This window comes from Mustelus asterias, chromosome 19, assembly GCF_964213995.1.
Source record: "Mustelus asterias chromosome 19, sMusAst1.hap1.1, whole genome shotgun sequence".
In the NCBI taxonomy this organism is placed as follows: Eukaryota; Metazoa; Chordata; class Chondrichthyes; order Carcharhiniformes; family Triakidae; genus Mustelus; species Mustelus asterias.
Genome location: NC_135819.1, coordinates 1616879 through 1641849, shown reverse-complemented (window position 1 = coordinate 1641849; position 24971 = coordinate 1616879). Strand labels below are relative to the sequence as shown.

General features: G+C 46.6%; 2 protein-coding genes across 4 annotated transcripts in view; both read right to left on the bottom strand.

Annotated features, from left to right (window-relative positions):
* The window catches only part of LOC144507678 (adhesion G protein-coupled receptor E3-like), a 76102-nt gene extending 66185 nt beyond the window's left edge, over positions 1 to 9917 (bottom strand). Inside the window, exons 1-2 of one of the 2 annotated variants that reach the window (XM_078234858.1) lie at positions 9835 to 9917; positions 997 to 1089 (exon numbers count right to left, since the gene is read on the bottom strand). In XM_078234858.1, the coding sequence (XP_078090984.1) occupies positions 997 to 1018 (22 nt within the window). In that variant the 5' untranslated portion in view covers positions 1019 to 1089; positions 9835 to 9917. Of the gene's footprint in view, positions 1 to 996; positions 1090 to 8507; positions 9051 to 9834 lie in introns of those variants that run through there. The other variant, XM_078234857.1, reaches the window with a different exon arrangement.
* Positions 9918 to 11165: 1248 nt separating this feature from the next.
* The window catches only part of LOC144507679 (adhesion G protein-coupled receptor E3-like), a 61429-nt gene continuing 47623 nt past the window's right edge, over positions 11166 to 24971 (bottom strand). Inside the window, exons 15-19 of one of the 2 annotated variants that reach the window (XM_078234859.1) lie at positions 22491 to 22557; positions 21384 to 21475; positions 16414 to 16582; positions 14328 to 14432; positions 11166 to 12097 (exon numbers count right to left, since the gene is read on the bottom strand). In XM_078234859.1, the coding sequence (XP_078090985.1) occupies positions 12086 to 12097; positions 14328 to 14432; positions 16414 to 16582; positions 21384 to 21475; positions 22491 to 22557 (445 nt within the window). In that variant the 3' untranslated portion in view covers positions 11166 to 12085. The remainder of the gene's footprint in view (positions 12098 to 14327; positions 14433 to 16413; positions 16583 to 21383; positions 21476 to 22490; positions 22558 to 24971) is intronic. The other variant, XM_078234861.1, reaches the window with a different exon arrangement.

Below are 24971 nucleotides of genomic sequence, written 5' to 3'. Positions count from 1 at the left end.
TCCGGGTGCTCCGGTTTCCTCCCACAGAACAAAGATGTGCGGGTTGGGTTAATTGGCCATGCTAAATTGAACCTAGTGTTAGGGGATTAGTAGGGTAAATATGTGGGGTTACAGGAATAGGGCCTGGGTGGGATTGTGGTCGGTGCAGACTCGATGGGCCGAATGGCCTCCTTCTGCACATTAGGGATTCTATGGGTTATATGCGATGTACAAAGTACAAAACGTGTAAATGAAAATGCAAACCAAGATCTCACGAACAGCAGGACTTTACTGTAATCAGCTAAAAAAGCTCCTATAGTATTCAGTTTGACTATATGAGTCTGGTAACTGATCTATGCTCACTGTGCCGGATTAGTTAAGACTGGGCGTGGACTCAGAGCAAAGATAGCAGAGCAGTAATTAGAAGCTAGAGCTGGAATAAGCATGAGGTGTGGAAATTTTGTGATTGCAGAGATTTTTTAAGATTCTCTTGTAAATGCACCTGTTGCACACTTAAAATACTAGTGTAATCTCTGCAGTGCTCTGAGATACCTAAAATATTCACCAGCTTAAATTATATCTCCCCTTAATCTGCTACATTTTAGGGAATATATGTCTAGTCAATGCAACATGTCCTTATAACTTAATCCACAACCTTTAACCCTGTGTAGGGTAATGGGGATATAATGGTGGAATGCTCTTTCAGAGAATTGGTGAGACTCAATGGGCTGAATGGCCTCTTTCTGCATTGTAAGGATTCTATGGTTCTTCCAGGTTTCCACTTAACCAAGAGTGGGATATTTTCTAAGTGGATGCAAGGGCACTAAATACAATTACCTCTGTGAATCTGTGTAAGGTATGCAAACATAGTTCATAGACAACAGCGAATGTGTTGAATATTTAATTCAAACTCATTAAGGGTTCAGAAGAAGTGGCGTATCAGACTCAAAACATTAACTCTGTTCCTATCTCTACAGATGCTGTTTTAATTTCCCGAAGAGAGGGACGTCCTCTTACCAAGGCAGTCTTGTTTCCTCATTAGGGTGCCTTCACGTGTGCAGAGTTGTGTTGAAACCACAGACAGGACCGCAAAATAACCAAGGTAAACCACTGTCACAAATAGAGAGAGAAACATTGAATATTTTGAAGTAGAAGTTTATTCTTGACCTGTGCTCGCTGACTTACATTGTTTCTGCAATGTCCTAACAAGGTTAGGCGGTTCTGGGTTTTAACAGAAAGCAAAGAATGTGGTTTGCACACGGTATGACCTCATCCCGCACGTCGCTCGGTGAGGGGAGGTGGTAAGAAAGAGTGAGAGGCAGAAAAATGAGAAACGTGTCCGATTTCACGCCTCCCCCGATCTTACCGACCCTGTTTTGCCTGTGAAAGCGGCTTTGCTCAGATTATTGAAATATTAATGACATCACGTACCCCCTCGCCAGTCAGGATTCTCACCGGCGAGAATCATAGCCGGTTCCGGCAGCGAGAGACCAAACGTGATGGCCTCACTAGGGGGATCAGAGGCCACTGAAGTCCCTGGGTGGTCAGAGGCAGGGCCGGGTATTGCCCATGGGGCAATGCCAGCCCGAAAGTGTCCACTGGCATCCTGGCAATGCCTGCCTGGTGCCCTGGTACTGCCCACCGGACACACTGGCATTGCCTACATGGCACCCTGGCACTGTCCATTAGGCACCATAACTATGCTAAGGGGTGAGGCCTGCGTGGGGGTGGAGCCCGTAGGGGTGGAACTAAGACAGGGAGAGGGAATGGGAATTCTGCATGGGGGCAATCAGGGAGGAAACTCTGCAAACTGGGGTGATCGAGAAGGGAGGGAACTCTGCAGAGGGGGAATTGGGGTGGAAGGGAACTCTGCAGAGGAGCAATCAGGGAGGGAGTGAGAGATGGAAGGAAGTCCTCGGGTGGGGCAATCGGGAAGGGAGGGAGGGAACTCTGCAGACTGGGGTGATTGGGGAGAGAGGAACTCTGCAGGGGGGGAATCGGGGTAGGAGAAAATTCTGCAGGGGTGATGATCAGCAGGGGTGGGGATGGTGATATCCGTGGGGCATGTGGGGTTCGACTAGTGCAGAGATCGATTGGTGGGGAGGGGAGTGACCCGATGTATGTGTGCGGGAGGGGGGGAGGGGGTCCCGATGTCCATCGGCAGGAGATTTCTGCAATGGCATCCCTCGAGCTCAGCAGTCGGCTTGCCCGGCAAGTTCAGGCTCCGCCCCTACCTTGCTAGCAAGAATTGCACCCTGACACTTTTTCTGCACTGTGTCACAAGATTGTGACTCGCAGCTCACCGAAAAAATCCTATGTGATTTCTCCGATTTCCCGGTCATTTAGCACTTTTTTCTAAGATCGTACCTGTAGATTCAAACTAACACACAACAGTTTTTATTGAAAGAGATGTTCTGTGCACTGCACAGGATACAAACAGTAAAACAGTAGCCTGGGACAACACTCTAATGACATCACCATCAAATCATGTGATCAGCTCTTAAAGTACCCACAATCCTTTTAAATATATTAGTCTCCCACTCCACCAAGGCTTCCATTTTAAAATTCCACATCCTTATTTCCACATCCTTCTCTGCTTCTCCCCCCCACACCCCCTACCTTGCTACAACTGCAAACTCCTGCAGCCCAACAATACTCTGAGGTCGCTATGTTTCTCCAGATCTGGCTCCCTCTCGCTCTCTTCAGTGCATCATTAGAGGCTGTGCGTTCAACTGACAGGGTTGTAAGTTTTGAAATTCCCTACCTCAACCTCTCCATCTCTCCCTCTCTCTCTGTCTCCACCCTTCAAAACCTACCTCCTTTCAAATGACTGGAAGAGTACCACACAGCAGAGGAGGCTAAGAGGATGAGGGGTGACCTAATTGTACAAAAGGATGAGGAGTCCAGACAAGGTGGACATTTGTTTCCCCTCCAGCTGAGGGATCAGTGACTTGGGGAGGAGGGCGTGAGTGGCGCATAGATTGAAGACGATTGGTAGAAGAGTTAGAGGGGACATGAGGAAAAACAAAAAAACATTTCCACCCAGAGGGGCATCTGGAATTCACTGCCTGGGTTGGTGGTTGAGGCTGAAATACTCAACTCATTCAGAAGGTATCAGGTTGAAGGATCTGCATCTGAGGTGCTGGAACCTGCGAGGCTATAGACCAGGTGCTGGAAAGTGGGGTTAAAATGAGCGGCTAGTTTTTTTTCTCATGCTGGCGCAGACATGATGGGCTGAATGGTCTTTTTCTGCACCGTAACCTTTCTATGTTTCTGTGATTGGTCACTTATCCTTAATATCTCATTAGCTGACTAGAGATCATATTTTGAAATACTGTGTGAGGAACCATTTTATAAATGCAAGCAATTGTTGTCTGGCACGGAGGCACAGTGGTCAGCACTGCTGCCTCACAGCGTCAGGGACTTGGGTTCAATTCCCGGCTTGGGTCACTGTCTGTGTGGAGTCTGCATGTTCTCCCCGTGTCTGGGTGGGTTTCCTCCGGGTGCTGCGGTTTCCTCCCACAGTCTGAAAGACGTGCGGGTTAGTTGGATTGGCCATGCTAAATTCTCCCTCAGTGTACCCGGACAGGCGCCGCAGTGTGGCGGCTAGGGGATTAACTCACAGTAACTTCATTGCAGTGTTAATGTAAGTCTACTTGTCATACTAATAAGTAAACTTTAGCTATAACTATTATTCAATAAACCATCGTTGTGATGTGAGGCTTCTTTGTCGTGTTACCTTGCGCTACAATACCTTCCTACAATAGCATGCTGTACCTGCACGCTAGCTTTTTATGATTTGGTGGAGAAGTCACTAAATAGGGCCCAGAAGTGGGTATCATGCCCATCCTCCCCCTGATACTTAAGACCTTGCATTGAAAGAGCAACTTGTTAAATTCACAGGGGTCCCAAAGCACTTTTTGAATAGAATTTCTGGACTGCTTCACCAGGAACCTGCAATCCTTCACAGTGGCATTCTTTAATGTCGGGGGAGGGGGGGAACCTTTGCTTTGCAAAACCTTTATCCTTTACCCACTTAGAAATGAACCTCCAGTGTATCTTTCTGTTGAGGAAGTTCCTTATCCATTCAGTACTTGGAGGGCAATCTATTTTTAAACCCAGTTGTGTATCGGAGATGCATCTCACTGGAGAGAAACAAGAAGGAACATTCTCCCACACAATAGTTGGCCGTAGTGGTTTGGGAGAGGCCAAAATGTCCTTACGCAGGTTTGGAATCTGTTTAAGAAAACACATTTCAAAAGATCCTTCCACAACAATGAACGGATACAGGAAGTTTCCACCTTAAGTATTTCCCTTGTAACTTTGTGGAATGTTGTGTTTATTGACATGACTGTGGCTTGATTGTATTTAGACACAAAAACCCTCACAGGTTGAAGGTCCAGCTAGCTTGTCCTGAGAAATTTCACTTCTTCCCTTCGCTTCAAGGAAAAAAGTAACCAGAAGATGGAAAATAGGAGCAGAAGTAGGCTATTTGGCCTCATGTGCCTGCTCCACCACTCAATATGATCATGACAGATCTTCTTCCTTAGCTACACCTTCCTGGACTATCCCCATATCTCTTAGTATCCAAATATCCTTCAATGTTAGCCTTGAATATACTCAATGATTGGGTATTCACAACTCTCTGGGGTAGAGAATTCCTAAGAGTAACAATCTCCTGAGGGAAGACTTTTGTTTTCACCTCCTAAATGGCCGACCCCTTATCCTGAGACCGTGTCCCTCCAGTTCTAGCCTCCCCAGCTGGGGGGAATCATCTTCCTAGCAGCAACTTCAGGAGGTGTACCCACTAATTGAGATCCAGAGTTCGATTCCCACTTGGGGAGGCAGTGGTGTCGTGGCATTGTCACTAGACTAGTAATCCACAGTTATGCTCCAGGAACCTGGTTCGAATCCCACCATGGCAGACGGTGAAATTTGAATTCAATAAAAATCTGGAATTAAAAGTCTGACAATGACCATGAAACCATTTTCGATTGTCACAAAAACACATCTGGGTTTATTTATTCGTGTGACAAGTAGGCTTACATTAACATTGCAATGAAGTTACTGTGAAAATCTTCTACTCGCCACTAATGTTCTTTAGGGAAGGAAATCTGCTGTCTTTACCTGGTCTGGCCTACATGTGACTTCTGACCCACAGCAATGTGGTTGACTTTTAAATGCCCTCTGAAATGGCCAAGCAAGCCACTCAGTTGAAGGGTAATTAGGGATGGGCAATAAATGCTGGCTCAGCCAGCGATGCCCACATCCCATGAACAAATAAATTGATGTTGAGTTCTCAGCCAAGAGTGGCGGTAGGAGATTGGGTGGGTTGGCAACAAGTGACAAGACAATCAGCTAGTGGTCCTCCTCCTGATTGCCATCCTCTGCATTGTGCTGAAGTGTGTGTGCGTGAGGAGAAGATAGGGCTGGACTCTGGTACCCAATGACTCGTGGATCCCATCACCTAGGCATGAATAGTAAAAATAGGCGCTTGAATGAGGTGCATCTATGGAAGTATAACTCAATGAGAGTTGGGAGGATAGACATAAAAGGCACTCAGTGTTGTTGTGCCTTTCTCTGAACCCCTGTGCCATTTGGCACAAAGGTGGGACAGAAACCGTTAAATATTCAACCAGTGATATTTAGAATTAGAAAATGCTTGAGTTGTAAAGCTTAGGTCCTTTATCATCTCTTCCTAGCAGCCTCCCTCTGCTGGTACATGACTCATGTGGACAAACTGCACATTGTAGTTTTCAATACACTACAAGAGCTAGTCTTCCCCCAAGACCAAGTTTGGGATGGTATGGATTGCACTGGTTCACACTCCCTAGCAGCTACATAAGAAGCAATTTGGCCTATTGTCCTGGCTGGAGAGCTGTGGGCCTCTGATGGATAGGAGTAAATCAATATGAGGGACTGTGTCCTTGTTGGAGAAAAACATGATTCAAAAAGAAACACATTCCTTGAAAGTAATCTTGCATTGTCCATCAGTGCCACCCAGTTCATGGATGTCCTGTATCAAGCTATTCACGCACAAATAAAATCATCTGAATCTTCCAAAATCATTCATCATACAATGTAGAAGGAGGCCATTTGGCCCATTGAGTCTGCACCGACCCTCCGAAAGAGCACTCTATATAGGCCCACTCCCCCACCCTATTCCCATAACTTTAAGTATTTACCATGGCTAATCCACCTAACATGCACACCTTTGGACATTGAGGGGCAAGCAGCGAACTTACACATCTTTGGACTGTGGGAGGAAACCAGAGCACCCGGAGGAAACCCACGCAGACACGAGAAGAACGTGCAGACTCCACACAGACAGTCATCCAAGGCCAGAATCAAACCTAGGTTCTTGGCGTTCTGAGGCAGTTTTCCAGTTACAACTTGCTGCGTCAGCAAGTGATATTCTTCATCTCTGTAACTCAGATTCAGTTTTCACTATCTCTCCATGTTGCTTTTTACTAAATTTCCCATGTTCAACATTAACTTTTTAAAACTCTGGCTGGGATGTTGCGCTCCCGTTCGCAATGGGTCTGAATGGTGACAGGACAGCAAAATCTCACGAGAGACCCAAATACATTGGCGGGAAGTCCCATCGCGATTCTCGCTGCTTCCCGCCAGTGACATAACTGGATTCCCAATGTTTAACCCATTAGAATAAATTTAAATTTAATTATCAGGTCTGCAGGACTAATGCGGACAATAAAGAAGGCAAGTGATATGTTGACCTTCATAGCAAGAGGATTTGAGTACAGGAATACGGATGTTTTGCTGCAATTGTACAGGGCGTTGGTGAGGCCACACTGGGAGTATTGTGTGCAGTTTTAGTGTCCTTATCTGAGGAAGGATGTCCTTGCTATAGAGGGAGCGCAGTGAAGGTTTACCAGGCTGATTCCTGGGATGGCAGGTCTGTCATATGAGGAGAGACTAAGTCGGTTAGGATTATATTCACTGGAGTTTAGAAGAGTGAGAGGAGATCTTATAGAAACTTATAAAATTCTAACAGGGTTAGACAGGGTAGATTCAGAAAGAATGTTCCCGATGGTGGGGGAGCCCAGAACAAGGGGTCATAGTTTGAGGATAAGGGGGAAACCTTTTAGGACTGAGGTGAGGAGAAATTTCTTCACCCAGAGGGTGGTGAATGTGTGGAATTCACTACCACAGAAAGTAGTTGAGGCCAAAACATTGTGTGATTTCAAGAAGAAATTAGATATAGCTCTTGGGGCTAAAGGGATTGAGGGATATGGGGGGGAAGGGGGAATCAGGATATTGAATTTGATCAGCCATGATCAAAATGAATGGCGGGGCAGGCTCGAAGGGCCGAATGTCCTCCTCCTGCTTCCAATTTCTATGTTTCAATGATTCTGTTGCTCCACTCCCATCCCCCCCACCCCTATCATCCATTTTTTCGTGGACTGTCAGAAAATTTCTAAACTGCTCAATTTTAATACCCTTCCCCCATCCTGCCCGCTGGCGGCAAGGCTGGAAAATTTTAACCGTTGTGTATTTTTGAGGCAGATTGTTGAGAAATATTTTAGAGGATTGAGGTAGATCAGCCTTGATCTTATTGAATGGTTGAGCAGGTTTGAAGGGCTGAGTGGCCTCTGTTCCTATTTCTTAAGTCCTTACATGCAATGAAGTGTCATCAGGCTGTAATGGCAACCAAGTTGTACACAGCAAGCTCCCACAAACAGTAATGGAATAATGACTCAGGTAATCAGTTTAGTGACCCTGAGTGAGGGCTGAATATTGGCCCCGGACACCTGGGATGTCTCCCCTGTCCTTCTCCGCAATAATGCCAGGAGGTCTGCTGAGGGTAGACAGTTGACCTTAGCTTAATGTCTCTGCTGATAGTGCTGCACTCCCTCTGTAATACACCGGAGTGTTAGTCCGGGTTTGTCCTTGACTCTCTGGAGTGGAACTCGAACCCACAACTGCTGAAAAGGAGTGATATCAACTGAGCGATGGCCGATACAACAGACAGACAGACAGACAGACAGACAGAGAGAGAGATAGCTGATATATTGTAGCTGGTTAGCTCATTGATTATTAAAATAAATTGGTACAGTACAGCACCTTACAACCACAGTAGTCATTGCTGTAATATAAGAAATGAGACAGCAAATTTGTGCACAGTAAGTTCCCACTCACAATAATGCAATACTAATTGTAATGTTGGTTAATGGATAGATATTCGTATAGAGAGGAGATCGTACTGAATTGCAGAAAGTATCTATATTCCATTTTTGATTTCTGTTTTCTGTCGCCCACGTTTTGTCTTCACACACACACACACACACACTCACACACTCACACACACACACACACACACACACACACACTCACACACTCACACACTCACACACTCACACACTCACACACTCACACACACACACACACACACACACACACACACACACACACACACACACACACACACACACACACACACACACACACACACTCACACACTCACACACACACACACACACACACACACACACACACACAATACTCACTCAATGCCAGGTTGTACCATCTCCAGTCCATATCTTTCTCATGGGGTATAGCCTCTTGCAGACCTGTTCCAAGTTACTTTGCACACTGTCACTCTGGACTAATACCAGCGTCTGCAAACAACTCCTCCACTTGTGGGACAACCTGGCTCGACTCCAGGAACTATGAATAATGCTCAGGGTGGGACGAAGCTTAAAGCTGTGTGACATTCACGGAGTCCCGTCTTTTCAGGAACCTTTGTGTGTTTATTTACAGAAATAATGAACAGTTCACAATGATGGTGTGCAGTGATGAAAAATCTGGTGGCGACAACTTGTGTCTCTGATTCACAAATTGATCTCTGGGAGCTGGTTTTGTGTGACAAGCACACAACACTAACTGAAATCTTGCAGATGAGCTTTTATGACATTTTTGAATCAATTTTCTTACACGGTGGGTTTTTTACAAACACTCACTGGAAAAATACATGTTCCATAAACAAATCACCTCTTTTAGCAATCAGGATCAGTGTTTATTTAGTTAAAATAAGGGCAGATAGTGTCCCAGGTTTAATAATCAAAGTGGAAGGCTGGAATCTATTCTGCCCCCAAAACCCTGCCGTTCCCCCCCTCCACCTCCCCTCTTCCATTTCCCCCCTTCTTCTCCCTCTCCGCTCTTCTCCATCCCCCTCCCCACTTCCCCTTCCCCATTCCCCTCACCTCACCTCCCCCTCCTGTCCTCTCTTCCCCTTCCCCTCCCTCTACCCTCCACTCCATTCCACCTCCCCTCCCCTCTTCTCCTTCCCCCCTCAACCATCACCTCCTCTCCTCTCTTCCCTTTCTCCTCCCCTCCACCTCCTCTCTTCCCCTTCCCTCCCCCCTCCCCCCTCCCCCCTCCACCTCCTCTCTTCCCCTCTGCCCCTTCCACCTCCCCTTCCCCCTCCCCTCTTCCTCTTCCCCTCTATTCCCCCTCCACCTCCCTTCCCCCCTCTTCCTCTCCCCTCTCCACACCCTTCCCACCTCCTCCCCCCCACCCCCCCCACTCCCCCATTCTCTGCTATTTACCATTGCTCGCTGGACCCGGTCACCAGGGAACCTGTAATCTTCAGCAGGAACTTGGAGATCCCAGCGGCGGGAAGGTCTTCCAAAGAATTTGCAGTTATATAGAGTCCTCCGTGACCCACAGGACGTATCTGCTCTACAGCCGATGAAATACTTTTGAAGTGAAGTCACTTGTCGTACAGCAGCAAACACCGGAGTCAAATGGCGCACAGCAAGATCCCACAAACAGTAACATGATCATTATTAGAGATTTTCTTTCACCAACATTGATTGTGGGATAAATATTTACCAGAAATGAAGGCCGAATAATTTCAGGAGAATGTCTTTATCTATCTGGGCGGGCAGGTGAGGCCTTGGCTCAACATCTCATCTGAAAGACAGCGCCCGGTCTGGACAGAGCAGATAGAGAAAAAAAAAATGATTCCGATGATGGAAAGGACACTGATGATTTGCGAAAGAAGCAATTCCAACTGGAGGAAAGTCTTTTCTTCATACAGCAAGCAGTTAGGCCCGAGAGGCAAATGCAATCGAAACATTCAAAGGGGAATTGGAAGTTATCAGAAGAGGAAGAAAAAAAGCAAAGCCAAGGGGAGGGAATGGGACCAGATGAGTTGCTTTTGCCCAAGAGCAGACATGGTGGGTCAACAAGCCTCCTTCTGTGCTGTGACCATTCTATAATCTTAGGTGGTGCAGCACCGCAAGACTGGAGGGTCTACCTGGATATTTTATAGATTCATAGAATCCTTACAGTGCTGACAGAGGCCATTTGGCCCATTGAGTCTGCATTGACACACCCCTCTGCCCATCCCCAGATCCCCATTACTCCTAATCCACCTAATCTACACAACATGGAAGACTAAGAGGCACATCTTTGGACTGTAGCAGGAAACCGGAGCACCCAGAGGAAACCCACGCAGACAGGGAGAGAATGTGCAAACTCCACACAGACAGTCACCTGAGGCCAGAATTGAACCTGGGTCCTGAGCACTGTGAGGCAGCAGTGCTGCCCAATTGAGGTAACACCGAGCGCCAATCTTAAAGGAACTACACGGTGCGAGCGGAAAATTCGAGGGAGCATGCCGCCCAATCGAATGTACTTTGCGCTCAATCCCTGGAGTGGCACTTGGATCCAAAACCTTCTGACCAGAAGCAGGAGTGCCACCCACTGAGCCCTAGGTACTTAAAAGCTTGGTCAATGTTGATGATCTCAACGGGAGTGAGTGGGCTGGGCAGAGTGGTTTAGGGAAGGAATTGCAGAACTCGAGCATAGAAAACACCCAGTACCTTATGCTGTTCCTCCCAAAAAAGTTTACAACCACTGAGTCATGTTGTCAACTGCAGGAATAGTGTAACGTAGGCAAGTGCAGCAGCCAGTTTAGGCACAGAGTTCTGAAATATAACAACTTGCAACCAAACTGCTTCTGGTGACATTGGCCAAGGGATTAGAGTTGGCCAGGAAAGAGAGAGCTTCACTGTTCTTCTACCAAGTGCAATCATTTATTGTTGCGTAACAAGCAGACCCAGGCCTCAGTTTAATATCTGACAGCTCAGCACTCCCTCCGTACCACACCCGAGTGTCAGCCGAGGTTTTTATGCTCAAGTCTCTGGGATGGAATTTGAACCTATGACCACATGCGTAATGCTTTATTGATACTTTACAAGCGTTAGCCAGATATGAACTATTTTACACTCACATCATAGGATCATCGCACAATACAGCATAGGTGGAGGCCATTTGGCCCATCATGCTCAGGATGGCCCAGGAATGTCCTGTGTTCAAGCCCTGTTCCACGCTGAGTTAGCTCACCTCAGCCAAGGTTCTCTGCACCAGTGCTCCCTCGAATTTTCCGCTCGCCTTGTTGCACCGTGCAGTTCCTTTAAGATTGGCGCTCGGTGTTACCTGTGAGCTTGTGCCCGGCACATTTCTGCGTAATGGTGCATCCCGCGCCGCTTAGAGGGAGCGTGGCTCTGCCATCCTAAGCTAGTGAGCGGAAAATCAACCGTACAGCAGTGCAAGCAGGGCAAAATAACATCAAGAGCAGGTACCAGTGCCAACCTAACATTAATGAGATAACTTAGTGCCACCAGTAAGTCTAGTAATGTAGGACTTGCTCCACGGTCGTTCTTCTTTCTCCTGGGTCATGTATGGAAGACAGGATTCAACTGAATACTCGAAAGAGGTTGACTTATCAATGGACCAGCCATCCTGAGAAAATGTGGTGGTCAATGGCGCAAAGTGGGTAGTCTCCTGGTCTCCGTGACTTGTCCGCTCTCTGCCATCGCGCATGAAGCAAATCTGCGTTTTCCCCCCCGAAGGTGTCCCCCAAAGGACTCTACAAGCAGTAAAGCCAAATACCAGCCTGGGCATTCCCCTCCAGGATTGTTACTGAAATGGCCAGGACCTTTCTAACCCGTGGAGATGATGCTACATCATCACATGTACTTATTCAAATGCTTTCTGTCCTTCAACCACTTTGTAGCTGTGATAATGGCACAATGTTCCAGGTCAACCGCAGGAAGGTACATCAATGCCAAATTACTTAAACTCTCTCCTGTTGAGATAAACAGAAACAATGGTGACATGTGAGGTGTAAGTATCATTATACCAGGTAGAATAACCATGGTGAGCTTCTAAATAGAGCCACATATTAATACTCATTCTGCAACATCTACGTAAGTCAGGCCTCCCAACCCTGGAGTCACGCCCTCATTAACCAGCCCGTGAGAAGACACAATAACTCAATCAAGTAACTATAGAACCATAGAATCCCTACAGTGCAGAACAAGGCCATTCGGTTCATTGAGTCTGTACTGACTCGCCGAAAGAACTTCTTACCCGGGGCCAATCCCTGCCCTATTCCCTTAATCCCACGCATTTAACATGGCCAAACCACTTAACCTGCACATCCTTGGCCACTAAGGGGCAATTTCGCATAGCCAAATCACCTAACCTGTACATCCTTAGACACTTAAGGGGCAATTTTGTATGGCCAATCCACCTAACCTGCACATCCTTGGACTAAGGGACAATTTAACATGGCCAATCCATCTAACCTTCACATCCTTGGACACTAAGGGGCAAGATACTGCAGGGAGATATTCTGCTCACTTTACATAAGTGGAGGAAGCAGAAAGGTCAGAACAGATACACTCAGTTTCTCACGCCCGAGTAAACAGGTGTCATCGCATGGACTCATTGAGAGAACATTGCACACTGTCGTAATGGTATTTATACATGTACAAGGTACATACTTTTCTGGTCTTGCTGAAGTGAATCTAAGCAGTGATGATGACATGTTCCCTGAAGGGTCCCCAGTATGCGAGTGTAAACCAGTGCCTATATCTTACATAGTTTTCATTGCTGTGAAAGGATTGTGTTCAAGGGCAATTAGGGATGGACACCAAAGGCTGGCCCAGCCAGCCACCTCCCACATCCCATGGAAAAATTAAAAAAAATTTCATGGCAGCTCATCCAATATCCTGGAAAACCTCAAATCTGGCACAGTCTCCATCTTGAGAAAGCTGAATTTTGGACATTTCTTTTTGTATCTTACTGACTTGCTCTATCCGCAGAGCGTGGGGGAGGTTTGGAATTTTCTTCCTCAAATGGCAGTAGTTGCTGGTTCAATTGTTCGGCTTAGGTCTGAGATAAACAATTTTTTTATTGAGCAGGGGTATCAATGGATATGTGACTAGGGCAGCTACATAGAGTTAGGCCACAGATCAGCCATGATCTTATTGAATAGCAGAGCGAGCTCGAGTGGCTTAAAATAACTCCTCAGAGGGCGGTGTCCCTTCACCAGATGCTCTTTATCTACAAACTCTATTCCAGTCATAGAGTGCTTCTGGTACACAGTCAGGATCCAGAGTGCCAGAAGACCTGGCACTCCCATTTTTATATACAGGTAAGATACTCTGGGCAGGCAATCATGACCAATCCTTTTGGCCAACCAAATAAACTAACTCAAATTAACGAGGGGATAAATTGAAAAGGGCTGCTCCCAAAAGGAGGGGAACCGCTCGAAACAAAGGACAAAGTGGAAAGGGAACTTAAAATATCAAATCAAAATGTGATTAAAGGGGGCCAATAATGCACCCCAGCCCCTGCGGTGCCCAGAGGGCACGGAAGGCGTTAACGGTACCCTTGGACACCGCATGCTCCCTCTCCAGGGACATCCGGCCACAAATGTAGCCGTGGTAGAGGGGCAGACAGTCGGGTCGGACGATCCTCTCGGTCGCCCGCTTCCTGGACTTGTAGATGGCAAGCTTTGCCAGGCCCAGGAACAGGTTCACGAGGAGGTCCTCCACCTTCCCCGCGCCCCCCCCCTCCACACTGGGTGTCCATAGATCAGGAGCATGGGGCTGAAGTGCAGCAAGCAATTATGACCTCAATCAGGGAGCTCATACTCCAAGAGGCCCACCTCATGTGATCCGTTGAAGTCATTATAGGGCTGAATGGCCTACTCCTATTCTTATGTTCCTTACCTAATAAAGAGTATTTCAGTCTTCCTTAATTATCAAACTTGAGCTAGAGGTAAAGGAAGTATAACAATATAGATAAAGCCTCCAGATAAGTCATTAAGTCACATTTTTCACAGCAAAGGTTGAGTCTTTGGCTAACCAATTGGACTAGCAGTTTTTCCCAGTGGGTAGGTTCATACATGGTGCGATAGTGAGACTTCAGTCCAGGGTCAGTGACTATTTTCTCTGGAATGGCAGGGTATTATGAGGTGACAACTCAGCATGACTGCATTTCCTTCACACGACCAATGGCCTACTTACTGTTGCGGTGGTCATCGGCACGCTAGCAGAGCCAGAGTCCCCGAAGGTAGCTTTCCTCCTCACCATGCACAGCCTATTGAACCAGGCCCAGTATCCATCTCTCACCTTTGGCCACAAAGAATAGAGCAGAATTTAATGAACGTCTCAATGAGAAAATGCATGCTAATCCTTAAGGAACCTAATTCAGAGAGGTCACATCCCTGCACTTTTACTAATCCATATCACACACTACACTAGTGTCCTTTGGCAGACTCATTGCTTCCTGCCTCTCCATTCACAGCCTGCCCGCCCTCAGGATGTTGATGGGTTGAGATTCAGGATTGTTTTGCTGCTGAAGTCTTTGAGGAGATGGAGTTAATTCATCTTCCATTCAGCAAGTCTTCCTGCACGATTTGCGCTGGCTGCATGCAAATGCCTTTAGAGAAAGTTTGTACAGCTTAAAACAAATTCAAGGAGTGAGCCATTGTTCAAAGGACACAGATCTCCCATAGAGGAGTAAAATGGGAGCAGGGGAGTGAGGAGGAGGAAAGGTGGGGAGAGGTGCCGGAGAGGAGGAGAGAGGAGTAGATAGGGAGGGGGAAAGGGTGGTGGAGGGGGAAGGGGGGGAGGGGGGGGTAGGGAGCAGGTGGAAAGGAGGAGGAGAAGTAAGAGATAGGGTTAGAGGATGAGGTGAGAGGAGTGGAGAGGGATTTGATTTGATTTGTTTTATTATTGTCACATGTATTAGGGTACAGTGAAAAATATTGTTTCTTGTGCACTATACAAACAAAGCATACTATTCATTGAGTACATAGGGGAGAAGGAAAGGAGAGGGTGCAGAATATAGTGTTACAATCATAGCTGGGGTGCAGTTGATCTTTCTCTACACCCTCGCTATGACTCTAACACTATATTCTGCACACTCTCTTTTCCTTCTCCCCGTGTACTCTATATACAGTCTGCTTTGTCTCTATGACATACAAGAAACAATACTTTTCACTATACCCCAATACATGTGGCGATAATAAATCAAATCAAATCAAATCAAAAATCTGATGGCCGCAGGGAAGAAGCTGTTTTTGAGTCAGTTGGAACACGATCTCAGACTTTTGTATCTTTTTCCCAACAGGAGAAGGTGGAAGAGAGAATGTCCGGGGTGCGTGGGGTCCTTGATTATGCTGGCTGCTTTGCAGCAGGAAGTGTAGACAGAGTCAATGGATGGGAGGCTGGTTTGAGTGATGGACTGGGCGACATTCACAACCCTTTGTAGTTTCTGTGATCTTGGACAGAGCAGGAGCCATACCAAGCTGTGATACATCCGGAAAGGATGCTTTCTATGGTGCCTCTGTAAACATTGGTGAGAGTCGTAGCGGACATGCCGAATTTTCTTAGCCTCCTGAGAAAATGGAGGCATAGGTGGGCTTTCTTAACTATAGCATTGGCGTGGAGGAACCAGGACAAGCTATCCAGGACCAAGAGAGGGAGGGCTGGAGGATGTGAGGATAAAGTAGCTGGTGAGAGATTCAGCTCCAGGTTAAAATTGGATGGGGTGTGAGATGAGTGTTTCACCCTGTTGTGTTCACCGGTGTGTTTTGTACTCTGTATCTGCGAACAATGCAGATATAATAAGACATTTATTTACAGTTTGTTTACTTCCCAGAAGGAAAAAATAGGCTAAAATGGGGAAAGAAGAATATTGATCCGAACTGTTGGGTTCTCTCTGAGCCATCACATCAGGTTTAGCTAATCAAGCATAGTGAGTATAGATCAGTCACACATAATCAAACAAGGACAACTGAACCATTGAACGTCACACACCCAATCCTGTCAGTTTCTCAGTGGTGGAGGTGGTTAAAATTGCACTATCCTCACCACCCCCCTTCCACATCCGAGTGTGGAGAAAACTATAAATATGGGTGTTCTGAGTTGCCATGGTACCGATAGCTCAGTAGCCAGCTGGCACTCTCTGCCTGGGCTTACACTGTGTCCCTGTCAGTGGGCGTGGGGGCGGTTTGCCGTGAACCCCATTACCCACTTCAGGGGCAGAGGTGAAATTAACTTTATTGAGGGCACTCCGAGAGTAGAGAAAGCAAAGAGCACGTCCTACCTGCCGGTTTAACAAGCAGAGGATGATGAAGATAAAAATTCCCTGGAAGCTGTTGATGATGGTGAATAAATAGGCCATCACCAGTGTTGAAGCCTGGAAGTGGAACAGACCCAAAAGCCAGGTGCAGCCCAGGATAAACACTTGTGCAATGGCTTTGAACGTCAGCATTCTGTGAAGAGCAGAGAGTTCATAAGAGAAGATTACCTGTGAGTTATACTGCACTGCTATTACTGGTTATCTGAATGCAGTTAATTGAAAGTACAAATATGTTTCCGCAATTTTAATTGCTCCTCAATGCTCTGTCGTTGTTGGGAGATGAGGAATGATCTTGGTTTTTTTTGTGTCCCCTTCCCAAGCCCTGCCAACTTTCATGGCTTGTCCAGGGCCTGAAGGCCATACGAAATAGGAGCAGGAGGAGGCCATTCAGCCCCTTGAGCCTGCTCTGCCATTTATTAAGATCATAGCTGATCTCACACTCACTGAGTCCATTTTCCTGCCTTAATTCGTAACCTCTTAATTCCCCAACTGATTAAAAACCGATCGATCGCAGACTCAGAAATGTTCAAGGACCTGGCCTCCTGGAGTAAAGAATTCCAAAGGTTCACCACACTCTGAGAGAAGAAATTCTTCCTCAAATCTGTCTCAAATGAGCTCCCCCTCATTCTCTGTGCCCTCTGGGTCCTACACTCTCCCATGAGTGGAAGCATCCTCCCAATATTTACCCTGTCTGACACTCCCCAGAATTTGATATGTTTCAATCACATCCCCTCTCATTCCTCTCAACTCCAACGAGGACCGACCCAGCATGTTTAATCTTTCCTCACATGGAAGTCTCTCAATGGGTGGTATACTCATCCCTGAGTGGGAAGGCTGTGGACCTAAGTTCTACTCCAGGGGCTTAATCACAACATCTAGGCCATCACTCCAGCAGCGCTGAGGCAGTGCTGCACTGTCAGGGGTGCTGTCTTTCAGATGAGCTCTGCACTGTCAGACGTGTGGAGGAGATCCAATATTTCAAAAAAGAACGGGGAGATTTTATCCCACCAACACTCCCCGCCCCCCCCCCCCGACCCCCTGAACCCCCCGAGTAGCCTGGTCAATATTTATCCCTCAACCTGAAGCACCAAATCAGATTATCTGTTTGTGATCATCTCAATGTTTGTGGGACATTGCTGTGCACAAAATGGCTGCCACATTGCCTACATGGCAGCACTGACGCCACCTCAATAATAGTTTATTGACTATTGAGCATTTTTCATAGAATCATAGAATTCCTACAGTGCAGAAGGAGGCCATTCAGCCCATCAAGCCTGTACTGACAACAATCGCAGCCAGGCCCTATCTCCGTAACCCCAAGTATTTCCCCTGCTAATCCCCTTGACACTAAGTGGCAATTTAGCATAGCCAATCAACCTAACCCACACACATCTTTGGGACACTAAGGGGCAATATAACTAACATGGCCAATCCACCAAACCTACACATCTTTCGACACTAAAGGGCAATTAAGCATGGCCAATCAATCCAACCTACATATCTTTGGACACTAAAGGGCAATTAAGCATGGCCAATCCACCTAACCTACACATCTTTGGACACTAAGGGGCAATTTAGCATGGCCAATCCACCTAACCTACACATCTTTGGACACTAAGGGGCAATTTAGCATGGCCAATCCACCTAACCTACACATCTTTGAACACTAAGGGACAATTTAGTATGGCCAATCCACCTAACCAGCACTCGAGGCCGGAATTGAACCCGGGTCCCTGGCACTGTGAGGTCATGAAAGGGGAGTGGGGGGGAGGGGGTGGAATGGGAGGGAGGGGGGGGGTGGAATGTGGGGGGAGTTGTGGGGAAGGTGGAGAATGTAGAAAGGCACAGACTGAACTTAAAGGTTAATGTCGCCAGGCAGTTTTGTGTTGGTAATGCCTTTTATCACACTTAACACATCGTCGGCTGAAGTTGTTATTCTGAGAGATCTGAATGCGCCACAGCTGTTCCAAAACTTTTCTCCACAACTAGAAGTCAGGGAGCAGAATCCTGCATCCCATGGACTGGGGCAATATGCAGAGAGCAATATAACTACTGTCCTCTCTCATCACCTTAAAATGGGTTCCAGTGGAGGAAATGTAGCCACGCGTAGTATGTCAGTGATCTTGTTGAAGTGATATTTTGCATTCTTTTTTAATACCTTACTCCTGGTTAATTCATTAGTTCAGGAAGTGTCACTTATTGGTGTTGGATATTCGATTACTAAAATTCAGAAATAATTTTTTGTCTTTTGTGTGAGGGGCAATATAACTAACATGGCCAATCCTCAATGTATCCTCTGCTTGGCTCCGAGGAACAGGATTAGGCCATTCAGCCCTTCAGGTGTGTTCCATCAAGACTGATCTGCACCCCATGCCCATTTTCCCACCTTGGCTTTATATTCTTTGTAAGAAGTCTCACAACACCAGGTTATTCTTTGGCAGCCTTACCCAGGAAAACATCTGTTAATCCCAGTTTTGAAAGTTCCAACTGACCCTCATCATCCAAAGCCTTTGTGGGTCGGGAATCTCAGATTTCTCTCACCATCTGTGTGAGGAAGTGCTTACGAAATTCTGCCTCCTCGTTCCCTCCTTGAAGGGCTTATCTCTAAATTTAAGGTTCCTCCACCAGGGGGAAGAGTTTCTTCATAACTAACCTATCAAATCCGTTTAACATTTAAACGCCTCGATTGGATCACTTTTCAATCTACTGGATGTTATTCATTTCATATCTTTGACTTTCCGCAGAGCAATGCAGAGATGGCACTTGTTTCAACATGTTGTTTTGTTGTTTTATTTCCCGCACGTAGTGGTGCACAAGGCAGACTTTCACCTGATCCCATAGCGAGGTCTTTTCCTGGAACAGGTCGCTAGTCTGTCGCCAGGGGCTTATAGTTTGAGGGGGCGCCACTCCACATCAAATGTGGCTGACCAGGAATCTCTCCTGCTCTCACCGCCAGCCATTAGTGTGTTTGGAAGAATTTTACAAGTTTACACTCAACCTGTTTGGCCGTTTTATAAACCAACCTTCCTTGCCCATCAAGGCATGAGGTGGAACGCAAGCCCGGAGCTTTTGGCTCAGAGACAGCGATGCTATCCACTGTGCCATAAGACCCCATAGTTTATAGAAACTTTATTCACAGAATCTTACACAATGCTTTGGAATGTCTATACCATCCTTCCCGAAGCTTCTTGTAGCTTATGTGTGTCTCTTTACTTTGCTCTGAGTCCACACCCAGGCTTAACCAGTCAAGCACAGTGAGCATAGATCAGTTACCAGACTCATATAATCAAACACAAAACAATTTAACATAACACTGAATTCAAGTATGTGGTAGTGTGGCCCCTTTAAGGGGGGCAGGCATTCGTGGGTCTCGGTACCCTCCTGGGGCCTATCAGGAGGAAGTGCGTGAACTGTCACCTATCGGGAGTTAGGGCATGAGCCTTCGTAGCGGTGAACCTTTAGTATGAGAGCAGGAGTTGGTGGAACTAGATCTGTACTTGCCTTGAGCTTGTTTGTATATAGTTTAATCCTTCAATAAATCACTTTTGTGATTCACTGCTTCCTCATCGTGATACCTCATGTGATAACAGTGCCTGGTCTATGTAACCTGGCCTCATGGTTTAACCCTTTTAGCTCTGCTGATAAGACCACAAGAAACTGCTGAGGGTTGTGAACATAGCCCAGTCCATGACGCAAACCAGCCTCCCACCCATTGACTCTGTCCACACTTCCTGCTGCTTCGGAAAAGCAGCCAGCATAATCAAGAATCCCACGCACCCCGGACATTCTCTCTTCCACCTTCTTCCGTTGGGAAAAAGATACAAAAGTCTGAGATCACGTACCAACCGACTCAAGAACAGCTTCTTCCCTGCTGCTGCCGTCAGACTTTTGAATGGACTTCCTTGTATTAAGCTGAACTTTCTCTGCATCCTATCTGCAACTGCAACACTATATTTTGCACCCTCTACTTTCCTTCTCCCTTATGTCCTGTATGAACGGTATCTTTTGTCTGTATAGTGCGCAAGAAACAATACTTTTCACTGTATTCCAACACGTGTGACAAAAGTAAATCAAATCAAATCCTTCACCACACTCCCTTGAAGACCATGCTGACACTTGCTGATGTGGAGATGCCGGCGTTGGACTGGGGTAAACACAGTAAGAAGTTTAACAACACCAGGTTAAAGTCCAACAGGTTTATTTGGTAGCAAAAGCCACACAAGCTTTCGGAGCTCTAAGCCCCTTCTTCAGGTGAGTGGGAATTCTGTTCACAAACAGAGCATATAAAGACACAAACTCAATTTACATGAATAATGGTTGGAATGCGAATACTTACAACTAATCCAGTCTTTAAGAAACAAAACAATGGGAGTGGAGAGAGCATCAAGACAGGCTAAAAAGATGTGTATTGTCAATACTGCTCTTGATGCTCTCTCCACTCACATTGTTTTGTTTCTTAAAGACTTGATTAGTTGTAAGTATTCGCATTCCAACCATTATTCATGTAAATTGAGTTTGTGTCTTTATATGCTCTGTTTGTGAACAGAATTCCCACTCACCTGAAGAAGGGGCTTAGAGCTCCGAAAGCTTGTGTGGCTTTTGCTACCAAATAAACCTATTGGACTTTAACCTGGTGTTGTTAAACTTCTTACGACACTTGCTGACACAGTTCCCAGACAGAATCTGACCAACACTGTGGACAAATGGAAGTTTGTATGTATGAATGCTGGTTCAGAGCAGAGGCAGTTTGGGATGATGCCCATGACAGTCGAATAGCTTGATATCAGTTGGGTATGGATGCAGGTGCAAAATGCCTTAGGTGAGTGGGGAGAGAGGGGAGAAAAAAAGCCGGCAAAATCCTGGGGACATTTGAAAAGGAGTTATTTCTGTTTTCCCCCAGTAATGCTTGAGTTCTGAGCTTGGGGTTCACTTGCCTCATGTCCTTAATTTTCGTGACTTCTGCATTCAGTCGCGTGAGCTGTGCCCTCAGTATCCAGAGCGTCACAATGAAGAGGGTCGTATTAAACTGTGGGGAAAGCAAGCGGGAAGAAAATCAATTCACACAATGGAGAAAGTTTGCTATAACGCCAACCAGCAGAGCCTTGCGATAGAATATTTAGTTACTCAGCGAGGCCCCCATTCTTACCAATGTTTGAGTAAAGTAGTTCCTCTTTAATTTCCTAATGCATTTATTGACGAGAATTTTATATTCATTACTCCAATGCACTCCTGGATGGCCTCCCATTATCACCATAAACCTAAACACATCCAAAACTCTGCTGCTAAACGATGAGTATAGATCATAGAAGATCATAGAAACCCGACAGTGCAAAAGAAGGCCATTCGGCCCATCGAGTCTGCACCGACAACAATCCCACATCGGCCATATCCCTATAACCCCACATATTTACCCCGCTAATCCCTCTAACCTACCCATCCCGGGACACTGAGGGGCAATTTAGCATGGCCAATGCACCTAACCCGCACATCTTTGGAGGAAGTTGGAGCACTCGGAGGAAACCCACGCGGACATAGGGCGATCATGTGGACTCCGCACAGTGGCCCCAGCCGGGAATCGAACCCAGGTCTCTGGAGCTGTGAGGCAGCAGTGCTAACCACTGTGCCATCATGCCGCCCATATAAAATAGGCATTTCTTGAAGCTTGAACCTTCTCTTCTCAAGCACCAATTTTTAAAAAAATTCATTTATGGGATGTGGGCATTGCTGGCTGGGCCAACATTTATTACCCATCCCTGAGTACGTTAAGAGTCAACCACATTGCTGTGGATCTGAGTCACATGTAGGCCAGATCAGGTAAGGACGGCAGATTTCCTTCCCTAAATAAATATTAGTGAACCAGATGGGATTTTAGAACAATGATTTCATGGTCATCATTAGACTTTTAATTCCAGATTTTTATTGAATTCAAATTTCACTATCTGGTGGGATTTGAACCCAGGTCCCCTGATTACTAGTCCAGAGACAATACCATTGCGCCACCGCCTCCCCACATGATAATATAATACAAATGATATAGTTACCAGGACTATTGCGCAGACTGGACCAACAAAACTCCAAATGAATCCATTCTGGATTGTCAGCCAACAGCTGAAACACAAGCGAGAACAGAGAAAGTCAGAGACATCAATGGGATTCTCTCCATCTCACTACCTCACTCCTTTCTCACTCATCATCGTTGAAATCTCCCTCAAAGCCTGAACACCCATAGAGTCCACAGAAGAAACACCCCTCCCTTCAGTTCTGATGAAGAGCCAAAGGACTTGAAACGTTAACTCTGCTTTCTCTCCTTAGACCTCATGAGTTTCTCCAGCACCCTTTGTTCTACCTTCTAGACTTTGCTTTGAATTAGACTGGAGTAATGCTGCACTTGGTTTGAGCCTTTTTACTGAAGTGTGGGTATTGGGATGAGATAACCCATTAGAGGGGCACTGCTGGTCTTGGCTGATGTACTTTCTGTCTACGTGAGGTGCTGAAAATTAGCTGTGCGATTTAGTCCGTTCTGGCCATCATCACATACTTAATCGATAAGGGAGCTAGTTGAAATATTGAGCTGGGTTTTCATCTTCCAGACAGGTAGCAGGAGTCGGGGAATTACCCGGTTTGGCTCTCCCACCTTGGGAAAAAGTTCTGGGAAGGACGGGATTTTCATTCCAGGGGAGTGCAGGCTTCAGTTGGACCAGCTGATGCGGAAAACATTTGGAGGTAGCCACAGAGGCTGCCAGTTGCCGAGGTGGGCTGTTTACAAGGCCCACCTGGTGTTCTGTGGGACTTCATCCCGGCTAGAATGAAAAAAGGTAAAGCCCGAAAAATGTAATTGCATCTTTTTTATCCCGTAGCTCTCGCCAAATTGATTCTACTTGAACCCAATGGGGACACCTTCTATCCTCTTTCACCAGCACTGTAATGCTATCTATCTGTCTTGGTATTTTGTGCATCCTGGTGTTCCTCTAAAATATTCTCTCATGACTCCCACACCCATTCCGGGTGGCACGATGGCACAGTGGTTAGCATTGCTGCCTCACAGCACCAGGGACCCGGGTTCAATTCCTGGTTTGGGTCACTATCTGTGTGGGGTCTGCACATTCTCCCCGTGTCTATGTGGGTTTCCTCCGGGTGCTCCAGTTTCCTCCCAAAGACGTGCTGGTTAGGTGCATTGGCCGTGCTAAATTCTCCCTTAGTGTAGCCGAACAGGCGCCGGAGTGTGGCGAATAGGGGATTTTCACAGTCACTTCATTGCAGTGTTAATGTAAGCCTGCCTGTGACTAATAAATAAACATTTTACCGAGTTAGTTTAAACTCTCCAAATAGCGGCTCCAAACTGTCCCGCAAGGAACTCAGTCCCAGCTCTGTTCAGGTGCAACCCATCCGACTTGTACAGGTGTCATCTCCCCCAGTGTCGCAGGAATCTAAAACCCTCCCTCCTTGCTTTCACCCTTCGTGCCCCCTTAAATCCCCCACACACTTCCCATGCCCCATACAAGCCACCTCATGCCCCCATACCAAGCTATGCCCCAAACCACCCCCTATAACTCCTCATACCCTCATGCCAAGGTATGCCCCTTCACCCATCCCCTCCAGCCCAACCATGCCAAGCTATGGCACTTCCATGCCCGTTTACCTGTATAGTGACAGTAGGAAGTATTAAATTGAAGCTTTAAGGAAACATTCAACAATAACTTTCCAGTTTCTGGGGAAAAATATCCTTTTTATTACAGGCTACTAAAAGTGTCAATCATCCAGACCCTTTGAAGTATCAGTAAAGTATATTGTGGATAGCATGTTAAGAGAGGTAGTCACACCGCAGCTTAGGAATCTGGAGACAGAGAGGGAATGGGTGACCGCCGAGCAGCCCAAGAGAACCAGGCAGGTGGTACAGGATTCCCTGGAGTCTTGCTCACAAATCGGTTTTCCCTTTTGGAAGTTGATGAGAGTGCTGGTTCCTCAGAGGAGTGCAGTCAGATCCAGGCTGATGGCACCACGAGCAGCGGGGCTGCACAGGAGGGGAGGAAGGAGAAGGGAAGAGCGATAGGGATTTGTCAGTTAGGGGAACAGACATGCGATTCTGAGGCCATAGACATGGCTCCAAGATGGTATGTTGCCTCCCTGGTGCCAGGGTCAATGATGTTACCGAGCGGCTGGAGGACATCCTTCTGGAGGAGGGTGAACAACCAGAAGTTTATTTTATTTATTAGTGTTGCAAGTAGGCTTACATTAACACTGCAATGAAGTTACTGTGAAAATCCCCTGGTTGCCACACTCCAGCGCCTGTTTGGGTAACACTGAGGGAGAATTTAGCACGGCCAGTGCACCCTAACCAGCACGTCTTTCAGACTTGTGGGAGGAAACCGGAGCACCCGGAGGAAACCCACGCAGTCACGGGGAGAATGTGCAGACTCTGCATAGACAGTGACCCAAGCCGGGAATCGAACCGGGGTCCCTAGTGCTGTGAGGCAGCAGTGCTAACCACTGTGCTACTGTATTCACATGCAAGTGAATGCATC